This window comes from Juglans microcarpa x Juglans regia, chromosome 2S, assembly GCF_004785595.1.
Source record: "Juglans microcarpa x Juglans regia isolate MS1-56 chromosome 2S, Jm3101_v1.0, whole genome shotgun sequence".
In the NCBI taxonomy this organism is placed as follows: Eukaryota; Viridiplantae; Streptophyta; class Magnoliopsida; order Fagales; family Juglandaceae; genus Juglans; species Juglans microcarpa x Juglans regia.
In genome coordinates, this window is record NC_054597.1 from 20,715,505 (window position 1) to 20,739,155 (window position 23,651).

The 23,651-nt window shown below is 36.7% G+C and overlaps 1 protein-coding gene across 1 annotated transcript in view; it reads right to left on the minus strand.

The window, feature by feature from the left end:
• Positions 1-10,058, minus strand: part of LOC121251868 (rRNA (cytosine-C(5))-methyltransferase NOP2C) — a 39,353-nt gene extending 29,295 nt beyond the window's left edge. Inside the window, exons 1-4 of the mRNA XM_041151258.1 lie at positions 9,898-10,058; positions 9,669-9,790; positions 4,631-5,018; positions 3,655-3,802 (exon numbers count right to left, since the gene is read on the minus strand). Of these exons, the coding sequence (XP_041007192.1) occupies positions 3,655-3,802; positions 4,631-5,018; positions 9,669-9,790; positions 9,898-9,972 (733 nt within the window). The 5' untranslated portion in view covers positions 9,973-10,058. The remainder of the gene's footprint in view (positions 1-3,654; positions 3,803-4,630; positions 5,019-9,668; positions 9,791-9,897) is intronic.
• Positions 10,059-23,651: the final 13,593 nt, after the last annotated feature.

A 23,651-nucleotide genomic window follows, 5' to 3' on the forward strand; every position in this document is an offset into this window, starting at 1 on the left:
AAGAAGAAAGAAAGAAAGAACGATGAAAAGAAAGCAAAATTAACGATTATTCCCAGCGAGAAGAGCCGGAAATATGAAAAGAGAAGTCGAGAGAGAGAGAGAGAGAGAGAGAGAGAGAGAGAGAGAGAATTTCCCTCGGACACCTTTGAGTGTTGAGTGTGATCCTCTACCATTACCTAATCTTACACTTTCTCCTTCACACTCACCCAACCTTACCCAACCTCAATGCCTCCCCCAATTCCTTTACAAGTTTAGTTGCATCGCTTGCGGTTGCCAGCTCCCATGCCTCCACCAACCTTGTCTCCATCTTCTGATCATGAGTTACCTAGTACTTCAAACTCTCCACCTATTGCTCTCCGCAAAGGTACTCGATATTGTGTTACTCAACATCCGATTAGTCAATCTGTCTCATATCATGCCTTATCTCCTTCATTCTCATGTTTTACTTCTCAACTTTCAAAAGTTTACGTTCCTAAGACAGTTCAGGATGCTTTATTTGATTCGAGATAGATGCTAGCTATAAAAAATTAAATGGATGCCCTTCACCATAATGGGACATGGGATCGTGTTCCACTACCACCTGGTAAACAACCTATCGATTGTAAAGTGGTTGTGGAGGTACCATATGGAAGGGAACTCGTGGAAAAAAGTTATTGATCACAAGTATGGTAGTGCGTGGGTGGGGATGGTGTTCTAAGGAGGGTAGGGGGTCTTATGGAGTAAGCCTATGGAAATTTATTAGAGAGGGGTGGCATACGTTTGAAAAACATAGTAAGTTTGAGGTGAGTGATGGAGCAAGAACCTGTTTTTGGTTCGATGTTTGGAGTGGGGAGAGTCCTCTTTCCACTGTTTTTCTAGTTGTATTTAACTTGGCTGGAAATCAGCAAGTTGTAGTTTCAGAATTGTTGTGTTGTGCAAATGGGACGGTAACTTGGAATGTCACTTTCACTAAAAATGCACAGGATTGGGAACTTGAAGAGCTGACAAATTTTTATAGCTACTGGTATTCAGCAAAGTTAGGAGGCCATAGGGGTGACCGTATGTTGTGGGTTCACATGAGGAAAAAAGAGTTTACTGTTAAATCTTTTTACAAGGCCTTGACAGTCCAACAGCCCACATTCTTTTCGTGGAAGAGTATTTGGAAGGTTTTAGTGTCATCTAAAGTTGCATTTTTTACTTGGACAACTGCACTTGGGAAGATTTTGACGATTGATAATCTAAGGAAGCGAGGTAGGGTGGTCACGGAGTGGTGCTTCATGTGTAAAAGGAATGAAGAATTAAAAGATCATTTGCTTTTACATTATGAGGTGGCTGGGGAGTTATGGGCTGGGATCCTAAGTAGAGTTAGGCTGAATTTGGTAATGCCTAAGAGTGTGGTGGAGCTACTAACGTGCTGGAACAGGAGACATAATAGCGCTCAACTGGCAGCAGTGTGGAGAATGATACATTTGTGCTTAATATGGTGTTTATTGGTCAGAAAGGAATTATAGGTGTTTTAACAACAAGGAGCGTGCAATGGGAAAAATCTGGAATTTATTTGTATTCTTTCTTTTACAGTGGTTTTCTGCTATTGTATTGAAGGGTGGGAATGTTCATGAGTTTCTATCTTCTTTTCAGCTTACTAGAATGTAATTAGGTCTCTCACTTTGTATACTTCCTGTGTACTTGGGCATTGCCTAGTTTCATTCTATTCAATAAAGATTCTTACTTATCAAAAAAAAAAAATCAAATTTTATCCTAATGGTTCGATGGAATGTCTAAAAGCACGCTTGGTTGCTAAATATTACACTCAAACATATGTCATTGGATACGATCAGACTTTCTCCCCAGTTGCCAAAATCTCCTCTGTTCGTTGCTACTAATTTAGGCTGGCCCTTATTTCAACTGGATGTTAAGAATGCATTTCTGCATGGTAACTTGCATGAAGAAGTTTATATGGATCAACCGCCTGGGTTTGTTACTCAGGGAGAATATCGAGGTACTGTATGCAAGTTAAAAAAGACATTACATGGTTTGAAACAATCTCCTCGAGCATGGTTTGGGAAGTTTTATGATGTTATATGGCATTTGGTCTTCATAGATGCCATAAAAACCATTCGGTATTTCACCTACATAGTGATGCAGGTCACATTTTGTTAGTTGTATATGTGGACGATATTGTAATTACTGATAGTGACTGCTGGAATTGCTAGGCTGAAAAAGTTTTTACATTATCAGTTTCAGGCAAAAGACTTGGGCAAGCTTAGATATTTGCTTGGAATTGAAGTCAGTAGTTCTAAAAAAGGTATCAACTTATCTCAGAGGAAATATGTACTTGATCTTCTAGATGAAACCGGCATGTTCAACCTATTAGCCCCTAAGGACCCAAATCATAAATTCTTGAAAGAGGAATGGGAGTTGTTTGGAGATCCATGTAGGTATGAAAGACATGTTGGGAAGTTGAATCATCTCACTATCACTAGACTGAACATCTCTTATGCACTGTGTACTGAGTCAATTTTTACAAACACCTAGGGTCTCACATTGGGATGTTGTAATTCATATTCTTCGTTATCTTAAGCGAGCCCCTAGCCTTGGATTACTGTATCCACCAAATGGACATCTTAGAGTTGAAGCCTTTTCAGATACTGATTGGGCAAGATCCCCTTTAGATAAAAGATCTACTACTGGATATTGTACCTTTTTTATAGGTAACTTGGTTAGATGAAAAAGTAAGAAACAAGCAGTAGTAGCTCGAGCTAGTACAGAAGCTAAATACAGGGCATTGGCTCACACTACTAGTGAGCTAACATGGTTGCAACACTTCCTTCAAGAGATTGGGTTTCCAACTTCTATCCCTCGTCAGTTATTTTGTGATAATCAAGCCGCAGTGCATATTGCCTCTAATCTTGTGTTCCATGAAAGGACTAAACACATAGAGATTGATTGTAACTTCATCTGAGATAAGATACTAAGTGGTGACATTTCTACACCTATTGTGAAGTCTGCCGATCAACTCGCAAATATGTTTACTAAGTCCTTGTGTTGGAGTCAGTTAAAGATTATTTGTTTCAAGCTGGGTTTATGTATATGCCCCAACTTGAGGGGGAGTGTAAGAGAACATGGTTGTAATAAGTGTAACTTGTGAAGGTATAATCGTCAATTGTGTGTAGTATATATATGTTGTTGTACATCAATGAATAAGTAATGCGAAGTATTTTCCCTCCATAAGTGTCTACAATAACAATATGCCTTTTGCATGAGAAAACAAGGTATCTGATTTCACCAAGGGACCCTTCCGTGCACTCTAAATCTGAAACCTCTTAACACTTTGGACCTAATGTTTCCTATGCTTAATTTGCAGTCCAATAAGAGACAGCAGTTCCAAGGAAGTAATAGTTTGATTTGATGCTTACCAAGTCACTATTGCTTCAAACAGCTTGTTTACATTTTTATGTAAAATAAAAAAACAGCTTATTTACTTATAAACTCCAAATCCAATAATACTTTTCATTCTAACCCCCACTGAATTTCTATGTAAATTGAGCAGGGAACTTCAGGAAATGCAACACACCCGCCCAGTAAAGTCATGATCAATTTATTAAAAGTACTTGTTAAAAGAATAAATGGTGAAGTGTTTATGCATAAGGGAAGTCCAAGAGAATGTGTACTTGCCTGTCTCCAAGCCCTGCAGAACACTCCCACGTGTTATACCAATACCCCATCCACCATCCAGACCAGGCTGCTCGACAGCAGCTGAAACTGCAATCATATCCCCTTTCTCAACATGAGCACTGCAAGCCATTACACCAGGAACATAGACCTAAAGGCCAATTACAATTAGATCCCTGGTCTACAAAATAATCTGTTCCTGATTCACAATGTACTCCTCAACCAACCACTCATTATTTGATGAGAGAGAGAGAGAGAGAGAGAGAGAGAGAGAGAGTTAAATAAAGATAATAACTAAAATAAGGAAAAAAAAAGTAATGGAATCTGTCACAAATTATTTCCAAGGTTCAATAAAAAAATATTATTAGATTACTGAATATCTAGATTATTAGAACATTAATTACATAGTAAATTCACTTCTTTCATGAGCTTAAACATTTGAATAATTGGTATCTAGCATGGAGTCAGAACTTGAGTCATTGGTTCACATACCATGCTTCAAGTTCACACGCCATGTTATTTAAATATTCTACTCTGTGTGAGCCTTATAAAAGTCTAGTTTGACCCACACGTAAGGAGTTTTAGAACATTGATTAAGTTATTAATTTCACCTTTTCCATTAATTTAAGCTTACGGAATAAGTAATTATTGAATGGAGATCATATTAATTGCCCATTCTAGATCTCTATGAATTTATTTGAACATCTAAATCTTACATAAGCCCAAAAATTCAAGGGAAAAGGAGACTTAAGATTTTCAACGACAGAAAGAGAGGGGGGAGTGGGAGCGGAAACACATGGAAGAAGAGCTAATGTTTAAAGATTTTAAACAGTCAGCCATTTCTAGGCACAAAAGAGAAAATTAATCTTAATGGCCAGGAATTTGGTACATGTCAAATTAAAATATTACATGAGCTGCAATGCAAATATAGCTGCAAAAATATGCTCCTCCAATTTTAGAAATGAAATATTGTGCTAACCTGAGCACCCCTCAGCACTGCCTCAGCACATTTACGACTCACAATTACCTCCTTAGAGGTATGTGTATGACCATAATCAATCGTGTGGGGTCCCGAACCCTTAACAAACACCACATAATCTAACCCAGGAATCTGACACTTAGATACAGGACCAGTTTGTATGTCTTCTTTCAGAGCCTCTGCCATCTTGCTCCAGTCGTTCAAGTTCTGGGGAACATTAGTTTGTTTCAGACCTGTATCAGCATCAACATTGGCATCACATTTGCTTATGTTATCATTGGTATTGTCATGCCCTGTATCATTCATAATTGCCGCTAACTTCTGAATAACAGCATCGCTAGTTGATTGTAGGGTATTCACACGTATACAAGAGTAGCAAGACGGGTGCCTAATCCAAGAATACGAGCATTGAAATAGAAACAAATAACAGGAAAAATTATTAAAGCCAAGAAAACAAACTAATAGCATATATAAAGAAAAGCATAAACCAAACTTAAATAATTAGAATAATCACTCAATGCCGTAGAATTTCTATTTTTAGAAGATAGTTAGAATGAGAGTATGAACTTAGGCTTTTAACGGAATGGAAGCCGGTCCATTAAGGACCCATTAAGAAGCCCAGCCCATAGGCCCATGAAATGATGAGCAAGCCCAAGGATTTTACTTGCCAAGCCCACACGAAGCCCATGAATTTCCTACTCTAAACACAACTCATATGGCAGCCACAACTCTAACCAACACCCAATTCCTTTCCTACACAAAAACCCTAGAGTTGCTGCCTCCATGAAGCCCTAATTACCCTCTTTAAAAAGCCTTCTTCATGCACTCCCTCACTATTTTCTAACCAATACCGAAACACTACAATCTAACCTCCTCCTTAATGCAACACACAAGCCCTAAGCACACCAACCAGCCCTTTGGACCAAGCTTCTATTCTAGGTAACATCTTTTCTTCTTTCTTTTATAGAGTATTCGGTTGATAACATTAGGAGTTCAGGGATGAAAGAAAATAGGCGTTATTCCCATGGATTTATAGCAGAGGATCACAAAGGTTGACAAAAATATAAGGAGGATGAAGCTATGACTAATGTGTAATTTGGCCACATGTAGAAATGAGGTATACACATGTTATGATCACATTTGGGTTAAGGATGATCACAGTTGGGATGTTGTTAGAGATGATATCATGAAGGTGTTTGCCGAGTTTCACTCATATATGAAGTTTGAGAAGAGCTTGAATGCGACTTTCATTGCTCTTATTCCTAAAAAGTCAGGGGTTGTGTAGATAAGAGACTTTAGGCCTATTAGTTTAGTAAATGGCATTTATAAAATCATCTCCAAGGTGCTGGCTAATCATTTGAGTAGGGTGATGGAGAGGATAATTTCACTTTCTCAAAATGCTTTTGTGAAAGGTAGGCAGATTTTAGATTCTGTTTTAATTGCTAATGAATGTTTGGATAGTAGATTGAAGTTGAAAAAAGCTGGTATTCTTATTAAATTGGATATGGAAAAAGCCTACGATCATGTAAGTAGGGATTTTCTTGATTATCTATTGAGGAGATATGGTTTTGGTGTTAAATGGCGATCATGGATAAAGCATTGTGTTTCGACTTCAACATTTTCTATATTGGTGAATGGAGAACCAACTGGTTTCTTCTGTAGTTCTCATGGCTTGGGGCAAGGCGATCCCTTGTCCCCTTTTCTTTTTGTTATGATCATGGATTCCATGAGTAGAATTGATAAGGCTGGGGAGGGTAATTTTCTGTCCAGTTTTGTGGTGGGTAATGAGATAAGGAATAATTTAAAGATTTCTCATTTGTTATTTGCTGATAATACCCTGCTTTTTAGTGAGCCTGATTTGGATAATATACGTGCTTTAAGAGCACTTTTGCTGTGTTTTGAAGCTGCTTCGGGATTAAGAGTTAATTTATCGAAGTCTGAAATTGTTCCTGTGGGTGATGTTCAAAATTTATCAGATTTGGCAAACTTACGGGGGTGCAGAATCTCTTCATTGCCTATGAGGTATCTTGGACTTCCTTTGGGGGGCTTCTTTTAAAGCTGTAAACATTTTTTTTTTTTTTTAATAAAGCTGTAAACATATGGGATGGGGTGATTGAAAAAATTGAAAGGAGGTTAGCTGAATGGAAGAGGATTTTTTTGTCTAAGGGGGTAGACTCACTCTTATAAAAAGTACTCTGTCTAACGTGCCCTCCTATTTCCTTTCTCTTTTTCCTCTTCCCAAAAGGGTTGAAAGGAGAATTCAGAGTTTATTTTGAAACTTCTTATGGGGAGGCATAGGTGAGGAAAAGAAGTAAAATTTGGTTAGTTGGAAGAAGGTTTGTCAACCGTTGGATCGCGGTGGTTTGGGGATTAAAGATTTAAGGGTTTTTAATAGAGCTTTACTTGGGAAATGGCTTTGGCGATATCAATTGGAGAGCAAAGCTCTATGGAAAAATGTGATAGATGTGAAATATGGAAGTTTGTGGGGAGGTTGGTGTTCTAAAGCATCTAGTGGAGCTTACGGGGTTAGTTTGTGGAAATTTATTAGAAAAGGTTGGGATTCCTTCTCCAATAATTTCAGATTGAAGATGGGAGATGGAAAATGGATACTCTTTTGGCATGATCTGTGGTGTGGGGATACTGCTCTTAAGCTGGAATTTCCTGCCCTTTTCAGAATTGCAAGGGATCACAATGCAGTTGTCTGTGATTTGTATTGCAGTAGTAACAATAAGGTTGAATGGAATGTTATTTTTAAAAGGGATGTTAATGACTGGGAAGTGGATGAAGTTAAGGCTCTGCTGGTTAAACTTTACAGCTCAAAACTGGTCCAAGTTAGAGAGGATTTGTATGGTGTGGATTCCTGCTAGAAATGCTACATTTTCAGTTTCATCTTATTACAGAATTTTGTTTTTTTTTTTTTAATAAGTAACTGTGAATAGTAACTTTTGTTTATTACAGAATTTTGTCAAGCCATAGTAATTGCATATTCCCTTGGAAAAGTATTTGGAAAGTGAAAGTTCCTTCTAAGGTTGCTTTTTTCTGTTGGGTGGCTTCTTTGGGCAAAGTATTGACTACTGAGAACCTTAGAAGGAGAGGTTTGTTTATTGCGGATTGGTGTGTTGTGTGCAAAAGGGATGGAGAATCTGTAAATCACATTTTCCTTCGCAGTGAAGTGACAAGATTCTTGTGGAACGAGGTTTTGAGTTGGATAGAATTACATTGGGTTATGCCCAGGGAAGTGGTGGATTTATTGGTAGGGTGGAAGGGTGTGAAGGGTTGTAAGAAGGCGATGTGTGTTTGGAAAATGATTCCTCCTTGTCTTATGTGGTGCATTTGGCTCGAAAGAAATGGGAGATGCTTCGAAGATAGAGTACATTCTTTGGGAGATCTTAGGGTTTTTTTTCTTGAGTACTTTTGAGTTCTTGGGCTAACACTTTTGTAATGGCGGATAATTTTCTGCATCTGTTTTAGCTTTATGGTGGTAGTTTTCTTTTTTGTTTCTAGAAGTTGTAGGTATTTCTTTTGTATATGACTTGTGTACTTGGGCTTATGCCTATTTCTTTGAATAAAGTTTATTAATTATCAAAAAAAAAAAAAAAAAAAGAGAGAGGGAGAATATATTGCATTTATTTGCATATACATGCATGGGTTAGATAAGGTATGAAGTTTTAAGGACTAGCTTGAACACATAGAGCCAATGGATGGTCACGGGTTTATCATAACTTGTAGGTTGAACATAGATTTATGCATTAAGGAAATAGCAATATGGAATTACATGCAATAATGCATGTGCATAAGGCAATGAATTTCATAAGTGCTAAGAGGAGATAATTCGGCAGCATTGATGCTAACACAAGAAGGAAACTGCATAGGCTGCACACGTCACAGGTTGTCTAAGATGAATTTAGGAACAATGATTTTTGAGTGAATTGCATGAGTTATGGACCTAGATTGGTGGATTAAACTTGCTAAGGATAACATGATAAGATTTGATGGTTAGTTAAAATGCTTGAGGATTCAATTGATGGTCAGGTAGAGTGCATATTTGAGTAGTATACCGTAATCTATAATTAGAAAAGCTTAAAGTCAAAGAATCTTTGTATTGAATTCTATATGCAATTCGATTTGATATCGATTGGTTGGAATGACATTTTGCTTAAATTGCTTAAATCCGACTCCGCACTGACTCCGATCCATTTTATTAGAGTTGGAGTCAGATCAGAGCCTATGTAAGTCAAAGTCGAATTTTCATTAAGTTATACTTAATGTATAATGTAAGTCAGTGCTCAGCCCTAATCTTATACATATTTATTAAGTTTTACTTAATGTTAAAGGAGGTAATTGAACTTGTCGGTGCTTTGTTGAAGGGAGGTAATTGTAGAAAGGCACAGAAGGGTGCTCTCTAAGGAGTTGAGTCATCAGGAGGGTCAATGACCAGTGGAGAGGCACAGAAGGGTGCGATGGACTTTTCTGGGCTGCCTCCCGCCATCACGGTTGCAATAATGACGTCACCGGAGCCAGCGGATGTTACGCTACCGCAAGATCTTACAGAGGAGAGGACGGGCGAGTTGTTGGGAGGGTTGGAACATTGTGAGAAGCCACAGAACTAGCCGGCGGTGACTTCTGGGCCGTCAGTACTGTCCTCAGCTGCCCAGAAACCGTGTATGGTGCCGGAATCCTCTTCAGCTGCCGAAAAACCCACTTTTGTTGACCCTGACAGTGCGGGAAGGCTGGGTAACTCAGAGGAAGTTGCAATGGAAGGGACTTTGGTAGTATGTGAGTCTACAAGTGGAGTGGAGATGATGGTTGAAGGGGGGGAGGACGCAGTGAGGGGTAGGTGCTCTGTTGAAGTGACAGAACCTACTCCGTTGAACTCGTTTCATCCGAGGGTATCAGATTGGGTAATTCAAAAAGTCATGGAGATCAAACATTTTGTTGGGATTACATGCGAGGGTTTTGATGGTTTTTAGGACAATGAATGGATAAACATTAACAGTATAGTATGAAAAGAGAGAGAATTGCAGTAGAGATACAGTACGTTAGGGCATCGGAAACGCGCGAGAAATGGTCGGCTCCGTAGGCCTTGACGAAGTACTCCTCAACCTGAGGATTCCATCGCAAAATCGGGTTGTAACAGTATCGCTCCGACATATCCTCCATCTGTACACAAAGACGTTCGGCTACCAGTTTAGAAAAGCACATTTGTGCGAGTGTCTATATATATATATATATATATAGAAAGAGAGAGAGAGAGAGAGAGAGAGGACCTTGGGTATTTTAGGATTTGGGAGAGAGAGGAAGCGCCTGCAGGAGGTTTGAAGCAAATCCCTCGCTTTCTTCATTCAAAGAGGCGGAAGGAGAAGCGTGTGCTCCATCTCTCTGAGGAGAAACGGTTGTGTTGGACTTTCACGTGGTAAAAACTGCTAGTTGTCTCAGTAGGTTTATAGTACCAGGCTTCGGTGTAGTGCGCCATTCTGTTTGGATCATCTAGGCCCATCAACCGTCTAGGCCATGTTTAGATATCAAAAATATATGAAATATTTAAGAATTTTGAGAATTTGTGTTAGGAAAATGTTAGTATGTTGTCTAAGTTCACTCTCTTATTTTGATTGCTTATGTATCTAATTTTTTTTACTTAATAATTAAGAAAGTGATTTTCAATATATTAGTATATTTTTTATTTTCTAAAAATATTTAAATATATTAAAAAATGTAAAAAAGAAAAGAAGATAAAAATAAAAAAATAATTTTGTACTAGCGGGCACGCCCAGCGGTCAAAGCTAGGCAGCATGCTAGCATGATTCTTTGTGTTAAGATTATGTTTTGGGATAGAAATAGGACCAAGAAAACTCCATAACTCCAACTCTGAACGATGTCTATTTGACAAATCAGAGTTGGAATTCAACAAGATTTCGAATTACCAATTCTGACTTTATTAGGTATACTTAATATATTTTATATTGTAACGTAAATAATAGAAGGTTGTGTTACAAGTAGCTAAATGGTTGGGATAGTTTTTGTAAACCACATTACCGATGTTCGAGCTCCCACAAGGCTGAAAGAACACAACTTTTTATTTTATATATTTTTTTAAGAAAATCTTAAAACAACCTCATTTTGTTCCTCCTATATATTCATCTTTTTTAGCTAACTCTAAGTCTTTCGTCTCCTCAGCCGCTTTGTTCTCTCTCTCTCTCTCTCTCTCTCTCTCTCTCTCTCTCTCTCTCTCTCTCTCTCTCCTTCTTAATCTCGATTCATGCTCTTGTTGTTGTCTAGGCATAAGGTGCAAATACGAGTCATCTCAACTTCTTATCAAAAATTCAAATGAAAGAGTGAGAGACAAGCTATGGAATTCTAAGGCCTGGTTTGTTTTCAGAAATCATCTCAACTTATTTAATCTCATCTAATCATTACAACTTTTCTAAACTTCTAAACAAAATACAATAAACAATTCAATTTCTTCAAATCCCAAAATAAAAATATTTTTAAAAAAATATATTCTAATAATATTTTAACTTTATAATATTTTTATTCAACTTTTATCTCAACTTATCTTATTTCAACTCACTATCCAGACATAGCCTAATTATTGTCTTGTTTATATTGTTGTCTTTAAAATATATGAGATTCTTGTTGTTTTTAGTAATATAGAAATTTCTTAATCTTTGTTTAGATACTGGGAAAGTGCAAGTTGGGAAAGAAAAAACCCAACTCTGAAAAGGAACTCCGGCTCCGTTCCGATATCGAGCAAGCAAAGCATAACCAGAGTTAGATCTCTCTCAAAGTTGAAATCAGAGTTGTTTCTTAACTCTGACTCTTATCAGATTCGGGGTTCGGAGTTGAGGAATCCGAACCTATCAAATTCAAAGCTCACCCTTAAATAAAGATAAAATTATTAATAAAGATATTTTCTAAAATGAGTGTTGCATTAGAGTTTGTGAAAGTAGACAGAGAAAATTGAAAACTTGTTTCAATATAATTATTTAAGATTGTTTTAATTTGGAGTTTGTAGAAGTTGTATTCATTTTTTTTTATAGGAAAATAACTTCATTGTATCAAGGCATAAAACCTCAAACCAGGTTACAATAGTGTTTATCAATGAAAATAGCATTCTCAATGAAACTATGGACACTATGCCACCAAATATGCATATCAGTAATGGACCATGTATTGCAAGTTGATGTGCTGCCACATTAGTTAGTCTATTGCCATGTTGTAATATGCACTATAGGAAACTTTGCATTAGTCTTTTAATTTCAGACACTAATGTTCTTACTGCTGCAAAGGAACATATATCTGTTGACCTCCTCAACCATAAACAAGCAGTTGCTTTCAATGATAAAGTTATGGATGCAATGTTGAGACAAAACTGTAACCCTCTTAGTAAAGCCACCGCTTCAGTAATTTATGGTTCAAGATCTTCAGCCTCAACTTTGCATAATGATATATCCCACAAATATTTTGAAATGGCTCTTATACCTGACTTGTTGTGATAAAAAAATAGTGCACCATCCGCATTCAATTTGCAAAAGTTCTCTGGTGGGGGAGGCCACCTGCGAACCAACTCCTTAACAAATTGATGGAGTGAGGACAATGTATTAAATAAGCATAAAGTTGAGGAAATTTTAGACTAAAAACATGTTACATGCTTGTTTAATACATTAAAATAAAAGCAAGAATAGTTGATGCAAGACTAAAGCTTGGTTTGGGTAGTGAGAATACCTGAGAAGTGTTGAGAATGTTTGTGAATAGTAGTGAAAAAGTAATGAAAAAGTAATAATAAAGTATTAAAAAGTATGTGAAAAGTAATGAATAGTAGAAAAGTATGTGAAAGTAATAATAAAGTAAAGAATAGTAGTGAGAGTACCTCAAGTACTCTCACTTGCCAAACACACCCTAAAAGGAAAACAATGTTCTTTTGTTCAATTACTCCCACTGAAGGACACGGCAACACATCTCACAGGAATTATTCAAAGTGTTTTGACTGACCCCTCTCTCTCTCTCTCTCTCTCTCTCTCTCTCTTTTCTATTTTTCTTTTTCATTCCTCACAGCCCTAGCCTCCGGTGATGAACTGCACGAAACAAGAAAGGATAACCAACCACTCATGGAATATTCAAGAGAGGAAGTGGAGGAAAGGCACGAGGGCGAGGATAAGAAGGGGAGGATTCAGAGAGCAGAGAGGCTAGAAAGGTTTTTGGAGCAGAGCGGATTTTGGAGATTTTTATTTTGGTTATTTCCATTTTTCTCAACCTAAGTTTGTTATGTTTTGGTTTTGTTTCATCGCTTTCAAATATACTATGTGTGAGTAATTTCCTAAACCTAGTCTCAAGAATCCTTTGAATGGGTTGTGTTTCCTAGGGTTTTTTATTTCCATCATGTTTAGCATGTGGTATCAAGAGAATTTTCTACCATATGTTGCACGGTGTTGTTTTCAGAGTTTGCTTACCAATCCTTGGTTCATCATCGACTGAAAGGCACGGTGGATTCTTAGGTTGTGTAAGATCCTGGTTTTTGGTAGCACACTTAACGTCGGTTTGGTATTAATTCGAAAGAGGTTGTTTAATAAATTATAGTGTGCATGCATGAATCATATACATTATCCAGACACTTTGGTCTTGACCGAAATAGTGTTTGAAAGAAATCGAGAAGTCCTAACCCTTCTTATGAAACCAATCTTTGAAGGGAACTTGAAGCCTAGGTGTTTGACAAAAGCTTTCTTAGACATTAAAATTTGTTTTAAGGGCATTCTTTAAACCGTCAAGTTTATGTATTATCAAAGTACCCTAAAGGATTCATCAGAGTAGATATATTGTTCCAATTGAAAAGAAATAGAATTAAATCCTATCATTTTCACCCATGTGCATAGTGAGTCAGATTCCATAGTCGATGGCTATGGAAATTAATTTCGTCTCCCCCTCTTCAGAATTGAGCCGTCTCCCCCTTTATGAACTGAGTCATCTCCCCCCTCTTCAGAACTGAGCCGTCTCCCCCTTTATGAACTCCAAATTTCGTGCTAATGAAATATTTATATATGGTAGGAAAGAAACCCTAATGTATTTCATATTCCAGCATACCAAATTGCCTAAATTTTAGGACTCATCTTGATAGCCACATACACGCTTCAGAAGTTCGAATTTGGAAATCCTTATTAGAGATAACTTTTTAGCCATTTAAGATAGCTTTCTAACCATCAAGAATCGCATCAATCCGATCTCTCTGAGCAAAAAGTTATGAATAAAATACTAAAGTATGTACAAAAAGTCTTCTACCGAATTTCGGACTGACTTTTTTCTCTTGATCTAAATTACTCTCAAACTCCATCATTATCCTTATTTAAAGAGTCATATTCTCATTGAAAGTTCTTAGGTTGTTCCAATATCTTGCCCACTTGAAAGTCCTTTGAATTTGATTAGGTTTGGACTTACTCTTTTATAGACTCTGAAATTAAATATAAAAATATGCTCGGGAGTATTCCAAACTAAATAGAAACTCAATTTAAGAATATACAATAATTCATATTATTTTTATTCACATTTTAGTATTTTAGTCCAATAATAGGATATTTAGAGTGTACTTTCGTACACTCATCAAACATCTTCACTTTGGTTTAAAAAATATCACAGTTCAATTTTTTAAAGCTTTAATCCCTGTGAATTCAACTTTGGGACTCTCTCAAGAAACAATCACACGCCTTCTGCACTTGGGAGACATTTTAATTGGAGAGACACAGACCCTTGTTGCTGCAAACCAAAAATAGTCTTCAACTTCTTAGAAAGAGCAAAACGAATGACTTGTTGTGGAGACAAGCTGATGCAGTCATGAACCATCTTATTTCTCCTAAACCAGAACCCTCATGCTATTAGAATGAAATATGTTAAGTCATTATATGAACCTCTCGAATGGACCTCCATAGCAGCAAGCATAAATGAACTGATCTGATCAAACTGTTGTAGAACAGAAAACTTCCTCAACCAAGACTCATGGATGGATGGGCAAAGAAACAATGCATGAGCTAAATCTTCCCCATGGTACTGACAGAAACAACATTGACCATTCACATCCAGCTTCCTATTAATAAGATTTGCCATAGTAGGGAGACATTCCTTACATGCTTTCCAAGTGAAAATTTTTACCTTTTGAGGGATTTTTAACTTCCAAAGAGCATTTCAAAACCTTTTCAAATAAGCCTCATTTGAAGACTCACAAAAATCAGGACCGAAAAACCTGTAAGCATTTTTAACATTAAACATGTCATTTTTCTCATGCTCCCAAATCCACTTATCCATATCACCTGTGGCACTAGGATATAGTTTTAAAACATCATCTGCTACCATTGGATTGAAGAAAGATTTGACCTTTGGGAGGTTCCAATAGTTTGTAGTGCTATCTATCAAAGTAGCAACCTGTCCATCTAAGTTAGCAAAATCCACACCTTGATATAAAACTTCCAGAACACAATTCCTCCCTGAAATTTTGAAAACTAGGTATCCAAACATCCCTCAAAATATGAATATATCTCTCATTCCCAACACTCGATCTACGACCTTTCATAAAAAGGTTATTTGTCTCCCAAATATCTCTCCATGCATAAGAGGGAATACGACCAAGAGAAGCCTTCAATAGATTACTATTATGAAAATATCTAGCACAGAAAGTCTTATGAAACAAGCTCTATTCATTCTGCAATAGCCTCGAATCTTGCTTTGCCAACAAAGCCATATTGAAAGTCTCCAACTCTTTAAAACCCATCCCTCCAACAGATTTAGACTGACACATCTTCTTCCAACTAACCTAATACACTTTTTTTTCCTCATGCTTTTGCCCCCACCAAAACCTGATCATCATGCTCTCAAGTTCAGAACACAACTTGGAAGGAAACTTGAAGCAACTCATAGCATAAGAAGAAATTGACAATGCCACAGCCTTGAGAAGCACCCCCTTCCCCTTGGGAGAACATATTGCCCTTTCACTCTTGTAATTTCAGCCATACTTCATATTTAATCTCAGCAAATGCATTTTTTGTGTGCTTGGTTCTCCGTATAGGAATAGTTGTTTTTTGTTTTTATTGGTCTTCCCATGCATAGTTGATACGCTATCTAATCTATCATCAAATATTTTTCCTTTACAATTGGTATATTTCTTTTCTTTTTTACTACTCTTGAATATTTAGCATCTAATCTGCATTCCTGCCCATCCAATACTTTTAGAATTGTGTTTGAAATGTGGTTCCTTCCTCTATTGCTCCTAAAAGTCCACTAGTCTCTAACGGCTCATGGAACTCGTCGAATATCCATAGTTCATAGTAGTCGTGTGCCCCAGCGAAGTCATTTCTCCTTGCACTTGTGAGTTTTAGACCTACCAACCATTGGAGGCAGGCCTAAATATTTCTCATATTATTGTATTGCTGCACTTGATAAGTATCCCACATATTCATAATAGCCTGCTGCTTAACTTTATCAACATTTTTGCTAAAAACTATTGCAGTTTTGTCTTTGTTAATCTATTGCCCTGAATCCTCCTCATACTGATTCAGCAGTTGTTGTAACCCGAGATTTGTAGCCACACCAGCTGCACAAAAAATGAGACTATCATCTACAAACAGCAAATGATTAAATCTATGAGCCCCTTAACATATCTGAATACGAGAAACAAATTTAGACTCAATAGCATTCTTTAATAAATTGATCAACACTCTCAGTACACAAAAGGAAAAGATAAGGTGAGATGGGGTCCCTTTGCCTCAATACTCTTGAGGGCACAATAAGTCCGGTTGGGGAGCCATTAATCAATACTAAAAAAGAAGCAGCTATCACGCACTTCATCACAAGCTAAATTAACATTTCATGAAAATACATCTTCCTCATAATAGATTCAAAGAATCTCCATTCAACCCTATCATAAGCTTTACTCATGTCTAGCTTAAGGGACATAAAGCATTTCTCACCCCTCTTATTTCTCTTTATAAAATGAAAAACTTCATTAGCCACTAAGACATTATCTGTTATCAATCTTCCAGGTAAGAAAGCAGACTGTGAATCTAAGATGAGAGCAGACAACACATTCTTGATCTTATTTGCAATAACCTTAGACAATTAGCTTATAAACCACATTACATAAGCTAATAGGTCTAAAATCATTTACTTTCAGATGACGCTTCTTCTTTGGAACAAGAGTAATAAATGTATGATTTACAGCTTGAGGGAAATCACAAGAATTCAAAGCATGTAAAACTGCAGAGGTAATAGAGCTACTAATATCAGGCCAAAACTTTTAGAAAAATAAAGGAGGCATGCTATCAGGTCTTGGAGCCTTTGAATAGAGCATTTCCTTGAGAGCTCTGACCATTTCATCAATAGTGTAATCTTTTATAAGCTCCTCGTTCATTGAATTTGAAATTTTTCTCTCCATTTTATCAAGAATCACTCATTCATTTTGCTTGCCTGTAGAAGTAAACAAGGAAGAGAAATGGTTAATAACAAGATTGTCACATTAATTCCCTTCCTTCCAGCAACCTCCATCATCCATAAGTTTCAAAATATTATTCTTCTTATTCCTTTGAGAAGCTTTAGCATGAAAAAATTTGGTATTTTGGTCTCCCTCAGCTAATCAAAAGGCCCTAGATCTTTGCCTCCATATAATCTCCTCCCTATCCAAGCACTTCCTCAGAAGCATCACATACCACACTTGTGCTCAATACTATTGGATCCCTTTGATGTTCCAATTTAAGCTTATTCCTTGCTTCTTGTAGCTTAACATGAACTTTGCAAACTTGGACTTATTCCATAGTTGTAACTTGGAACCACAACTTGAAATACTATACATCCCCCCTTGCAAACAGTTTTGAGAATCAGACAATCGCCAAGTATCCTTTACGATCTTAAAGCAATCCTCTTCACCTAGCCACATTGCCTCAAATCTGAATGGTTTAGGCCCCCTCCTCATGTTAAGAGCACCCTCCAATTCTAACCAAATTGGGAGGTGATCAGAATAGGCTATAGAGCCATGAGTAGCTGAGGCCCTCTCATACAAATTGCACCAAGTCAGATTTCCCACAAATCTATCAAGCCTCTCAGAAATCAGAGCTAAGTCACCCCTCTTATTACACCAAGTGTATCTAGGGCCACTAAAGCCAAGATCTTTCTACTCACAGTAGACTAACAACTCTTGAAAATCAAACATTTGTTGTTCTGGCCTATCCCTTCCCCCTCATTTCTCCTCATGAGTAAGAATCTCATTAAAGCCTCCAAAGACTAACCAAGCTTTAAAAGGTTCCCTTTTCAATCTCTTAATCAAACTCCAAGTCTCTTTTCTTCTATTAGCCTTTGGCTACACGTAAACTCCTATTAGGAACCAAAGTCTTGAGTCATCTTTCACCTAAGCATTAATATGAGAGGATGAATAACTAAGAACAGATAAGTTAATATCTTTCTTCCATAAAAGAGCCAATCTCCCCCCACTTTGACCCAAAGCATCCATTGTCAAACAACTATCAAACCTTAATCTAACTCTACATAACTCCATACCTGCAGCTTTAAGTTTTGTCTCTTGCAAGAACAAAACATCAAGATCTTCTTTTTCTGATTAAATCAGAAAGTGTTCAAATACCTCGATGGTTCCCAAGCACTCGGGTATTCCAGTTTGAGATCTTCATTGATTGTGGTGGGGCTATGAACCAGCCTCCACCGATATCTTAAGATTGCTTTAAGTCATTTCATCATGCATTTTAACCTTATTTTTTTGCCTCTTAGAAGCTTTGGACAGTTCCCTTCCAGAGTTAGGACTAGTAACTCTTTTGGTCCCCACCTCAGAATTAATGGTAAGAGATTTATGGATATGAGGCCTTAACACCCTCTTCCACCTTCGTGACACATTAGAGTGTTGGGAAGCAGCATGCAAATAATCAGTAACATCCTTCCTGCAATTTTGCTTATCTAAATTCTCCCCACTGTCAAATATTGAAATACCCCCCAGTTGACCATTATCCTTAGACTCTTCTATCAAACACCCTCCATTTTAAACTCCTACATTATCGCCAAAAACCTTGCTTAACTCCATTTGCTTTGAGATATGCTCCACCGAGATATGCTCCTCACAATTAGTTCCTTGAAATGGAAACTAAGAAACATGATCACTACATTCAAAACCATATGTTATCTCCTCCATAATATCCTCCACATTTAAATGATCAACATTAACTTCCTTCGAAGGAGTTACCAGTGAATCTATGGTGACCAGAACATACTCATGCTGGTGAACCCTTCTTGTCATTTTGTTGTTTTCCTCGACCTCGAACAGAGCCCTTAAAGCCCCCAAAGCCACCTGCACAAAGCCATAAACCATAAGGGAAATCGGAGACTACCATATTCTCCATAGCTTTAGTCCACTGATCACAGTCCCGATGACTGCGTCCAAGAGTTCCACATATGTAACAAAAGTTAGGAAGACGTTTATACGAGAACCTAATCTAGATTGGCTAGGATGTCCCACACAGATCTTCTTCCCAGGTAACAAGGCTTCAAGACGTCCAAGCATACTAGAACCCTCATGAACTCCCCCATGCCAACTCATCTTTCTCTAAATCCACTTCCACAGTCCTCCCCACTGCCTTACCAATGATGTTGCCCATGTTACAATTCCTGGCCATAAGTGGGAGATCGTGAACCCTTACCCAAAAAAGAGCTTCTGATAATGAAACTTGATAGACTTGTTTAAGAACCTCAACATCACTTGTTAGCACTAAGTGTTTGTCAAATGTCCAAGGGCCCTCACGTTTAACACGCTCTTTATCCTGTTGATTTTCAAACTCTGCAATAAACAATGTAGGATTGACATCCCTAATGGAAATCAGCTTCACAGGATGCCAAATCTTCCTCATGGTTTGCTTAAGTGCTTCCTTATAGAAATGTTTGGCTGTGAGGAGTTTGAACAGCAAGCAACGCTCCCCCCTTACAAGAGTATCTACCAAAGAGGTTTCCTCGACCACAAGGATTTCCTCTTCCAGATCTGTCAAAGACAGACATTCACACATCTTCTCATGATTAACTTCTATACTATAATCACAAGCACCCGAAAGATCAACTATGTAATTGGAGAAAAACCATGCACAGACCTGGCACTCAACAGGGAAGGAAGCCTCCACGAAAGGGGAAACCTCGAGAGTGATTAGAGCGTAATGCCTTTGCAAACTTAGCAATGTTGTATTGATTTTTACGTTTGAGTAATGATTAGATAAAAATTTGAAAAAAAAAATATGTTTGAGTAATGTTTATAGATGAAATTATGAGAAAATTTGAAAAATGTTAACTGAGATTATTTTATACGTTAAATCTACTTTACATCAAAATATATTTTACAATTTAATGCATCATATTAGATCACACCAGCTTGTATAATTTTTTTCCCCTTTTGTAGATGGTATAACTACTTATTTATTCACCATAATAATTGTTGCCGGTTAAAAAAATTACAACAAATATCACAAAATATGTTTAGTTAAAAAGTGAATGGACCAAATCAATGACTCTTTTTTCAGGCATGTTTGCCTTTCACCTTTTTTCAAAAATTTTGAAACAAAAAATATTCAAGATCAAACCAACATCTTCAAATTTTAAAACAAATATATAAAAGATATTTCAAATATTCAACTTCTTATCCAATTATTATCCAAAACCAAAAATTAAAACATCTTTTATAAAAACTCAAAACAAAAACTAATCTTAAAAGTATATTCAAACAATTTTTTAATCTTGCCATCTACTTTCATATACCACAATATAAAACATATTTCACAACAAATTATTTAATATTTTCTCCCACATTTCATAAAACTTAATAAACAACGCATTTCAAAATCTTCTAAAAAATTATCAAGATTTTCTCAAAAATTGTAAAATTAAGGTACGGTTTGGATAGTGAGATGGAATGAGATAATTTTAAATGAAAGTTGAACAAAATATTGTTAGACTACTATTTTTTAATATTATTATTGTTTTGAGATTTGAAAAAACAGAATTGTTTATTATATTTTGTGTGGAGATTTAACAAAATTGTAATGATGATATGAGATGAAACCCTTTAACTATCAAACATGACCTAAATATGCCCTCACTTTCTGTATCTCATTTTACCTCTTCATTTTTTTCTTGTTCCACGAGTGTAACACTTTGGCAATCTAGGATGCCCCATCCTCACTAGGTAAAAAAGTAAATTATATATATATATATATTAAATTATCCTTGGTCTTAAATCCATTTATGAAATATTCCCTTATTTCAAAACAATATTTAATTGGCCTCACTTTTTAGATTTATCAACTTGATCGGTTGATTCTTCTGTCCATTCATCTTCAATGAATCTTTGCATTAAACGATATATTAAAATGTTTTTATGTGAACAATGTTCACTACATTAGTATCTCTTTAAAGAAAATAAAAATTAAAAAACATGAGAAGGGGAAAAACATGGTTCCTCTTGATCCAGCCTTCGTCTTCCCATATGATAGAAATTAGATTTTGGCTTGTTGAAGTACATTTAAGTATTTTCTAGACACCACAAAGTAAAAGAAAATTTGAAATAAATATATACATCTCTCTCTCTAGAACTTGGGGTTTAGTGCCCATTCCTAGGTAATGAACCAGGCGAGAATCTATGATGACAAGGTGTCAGTAGATCGGCAACACCCAAGTTTCAAATTTTGTTAGGCGTGTAATGTTCACTATGAAGTACATGTGTAAGGAAATGGAAATATGGTTTGTAGCAGAAAAGTAAAGGTTTAGTCTGAAGGCTAAATGTTATAGTATCATAAGTCTACAAATCATAGATACACTCTCACAATATCCACAAGTCACTCTATTCCTTAAATAATTGTACACATATCCAGTTCTTTGATTTGTACGCCCAAAATAAGGTCTTCTGACTGATAATTACAACTACATCTCCCATAGGTGTGGACCGGTTCTACAATGAAAGCAGGCCTACACACCTATTGCTTAGGATGGGTTGGTTCTTTCTCCTCGGGTATTACTCTTGAATCTACCTTTGCATCAAAGTTTATAGTTTCGACACAAAAACCGTAGATAGGTTTGGGCAATTATGACAAAAACAATAATGAGAAATAATGTTCGTGAATATGCAATGAACAGTTTCTTGAAATTAAATGGGTGAATGCATATATTAGTGTGTGGTGAGGAATCAAACTCTTAGACTAAAACACATGTATTTCAAATGAAATTTATGATAAGATATGATATGATTATGATGAAGCATAAATGATAAGATATGTAACGGTCTATGTTATGATATGAAGACGGTACCTATGTTATGGGCATATTGCATTGCCAAGTCGTATACTTGTCATATCATACCATAGATTTCAAATGAAATTGCATTCTTTCATAAATTTCCGTGATACATGTTTCTTCACATAAAATCATGATTTTTTATAAATATTTTGATGCATAAATCTTCACATAAAATCATGCATGGATTTTCATAAATATTTTAATGCATAACTCTCGTATACAATCATGTCTTTTCATAAATCTTTTGATGCTTAACTCATTTCATAAAATCATGAATTTTTATAAATAACTTAATGTATAATTCTTCATGAAAAATCATGAATTTTTATAATTTTATCATGACTTGGGTACGTAAAAAGGGGTTTCCAATGAAAGGCGTACATGCATAATATTTTTATAAAAGATATGTCGTTTACCGTATATACGTGTAAGAGTATGATCATGATATTTACCTTGCAACGCTAATCTACTATTTTCGACTCATAATCGGTCGCCTATAAAAATAAACATGTAATTTGCATAAATTTCTAATTAAACATGTAATTTTATTTAAAATCTAAACTACTAAAATAAACTATAATCCTAAACCTAAAATCTTCCTAACATTATTCTCAACTATTAATCCTAAAAAGATAGGGGCATTCTTGTAATTTAACTAACCCAGCTAAAATTTATGCTACTGGTTCCATGCATCCGGGAATGGACTTACGTGAGAGGCAGTGGGCTTACCGTGAGCTAGGCAATGCAATGTGAGGCTGGATTACACTTGACGATGGCAAGCGCGATGGCAACTCTGGCGAGTTGGGTGACTATGCAATTGAGAGTAATGAGAGAGAGAGAGATTATGGGAGGGAAGAAGCATGGCATGAGAGAGAGAGAGAGGACCCACCGTGAGATCGTGAGAGACTTGCGATAGACTAAGGGTGCCGAACAGCCCTTAAGGGCAGTTTATGTAGGGAGTCGACATGGAGGAACTCTCAATGAGGGTGGTGTGCAGTGGCTCATGTTGGGGACGTGCGTGCTTTGTTTTTGGTGTGAAGAACAGGGTTTGTTCGCGTATCACAGCTGGGCTTCGTCTCGGTGGTTTTCGGTGCAGCTATGCGGCCACGGTGTGGAGGAGGTGGCTAAAATAAAGGCTCTCGATGGTGGCGACGTGGGTGCAGGAATTGGGTGCGTGGATCTGGTTTCTGTGGTATCTCACGACAGAGGGAGGAGCGACTTGGATGTTTGTTAGTTTGAAGGGAGGAGGTGGCCACAATTGAGTGGGGGCTGTGAATTGTGAGGGAAAAGGGGATGGTGGGTGGTTTTCGGCATGCTATTAGGCTGGGGGAGGTGGTTTGTGAAAGGGATGTTGTGCGTGCATGAGTGAGGAGTTCAGGGAATTAAAGTGGACTTGAAGAAGAATGTGATACATGTACTATGCATGGAGTTCAGTATATATAGGGAATCGGTTTAGGAAATCTAGCATGAATATATTTATTAAGTTGTAACTCCGTTGGTATAGACTTCTATTGGGGCGTGAATTTTAGTAGAAAGTGGAGACTTGCGTGGCTTAGAATTATATAGAAACCAGTATTCTAATGTGTTTGGATTCATTTTATTTGTTAAAATTTAGTAATTTTAATTGGATTTCTACATTATCAGTCTCTTAATTTCTTCAAAAATTCTCAAACTTTAAAATAATTTTGGGTCTTTAGGCCTAACTAAATTCAAAGAATTA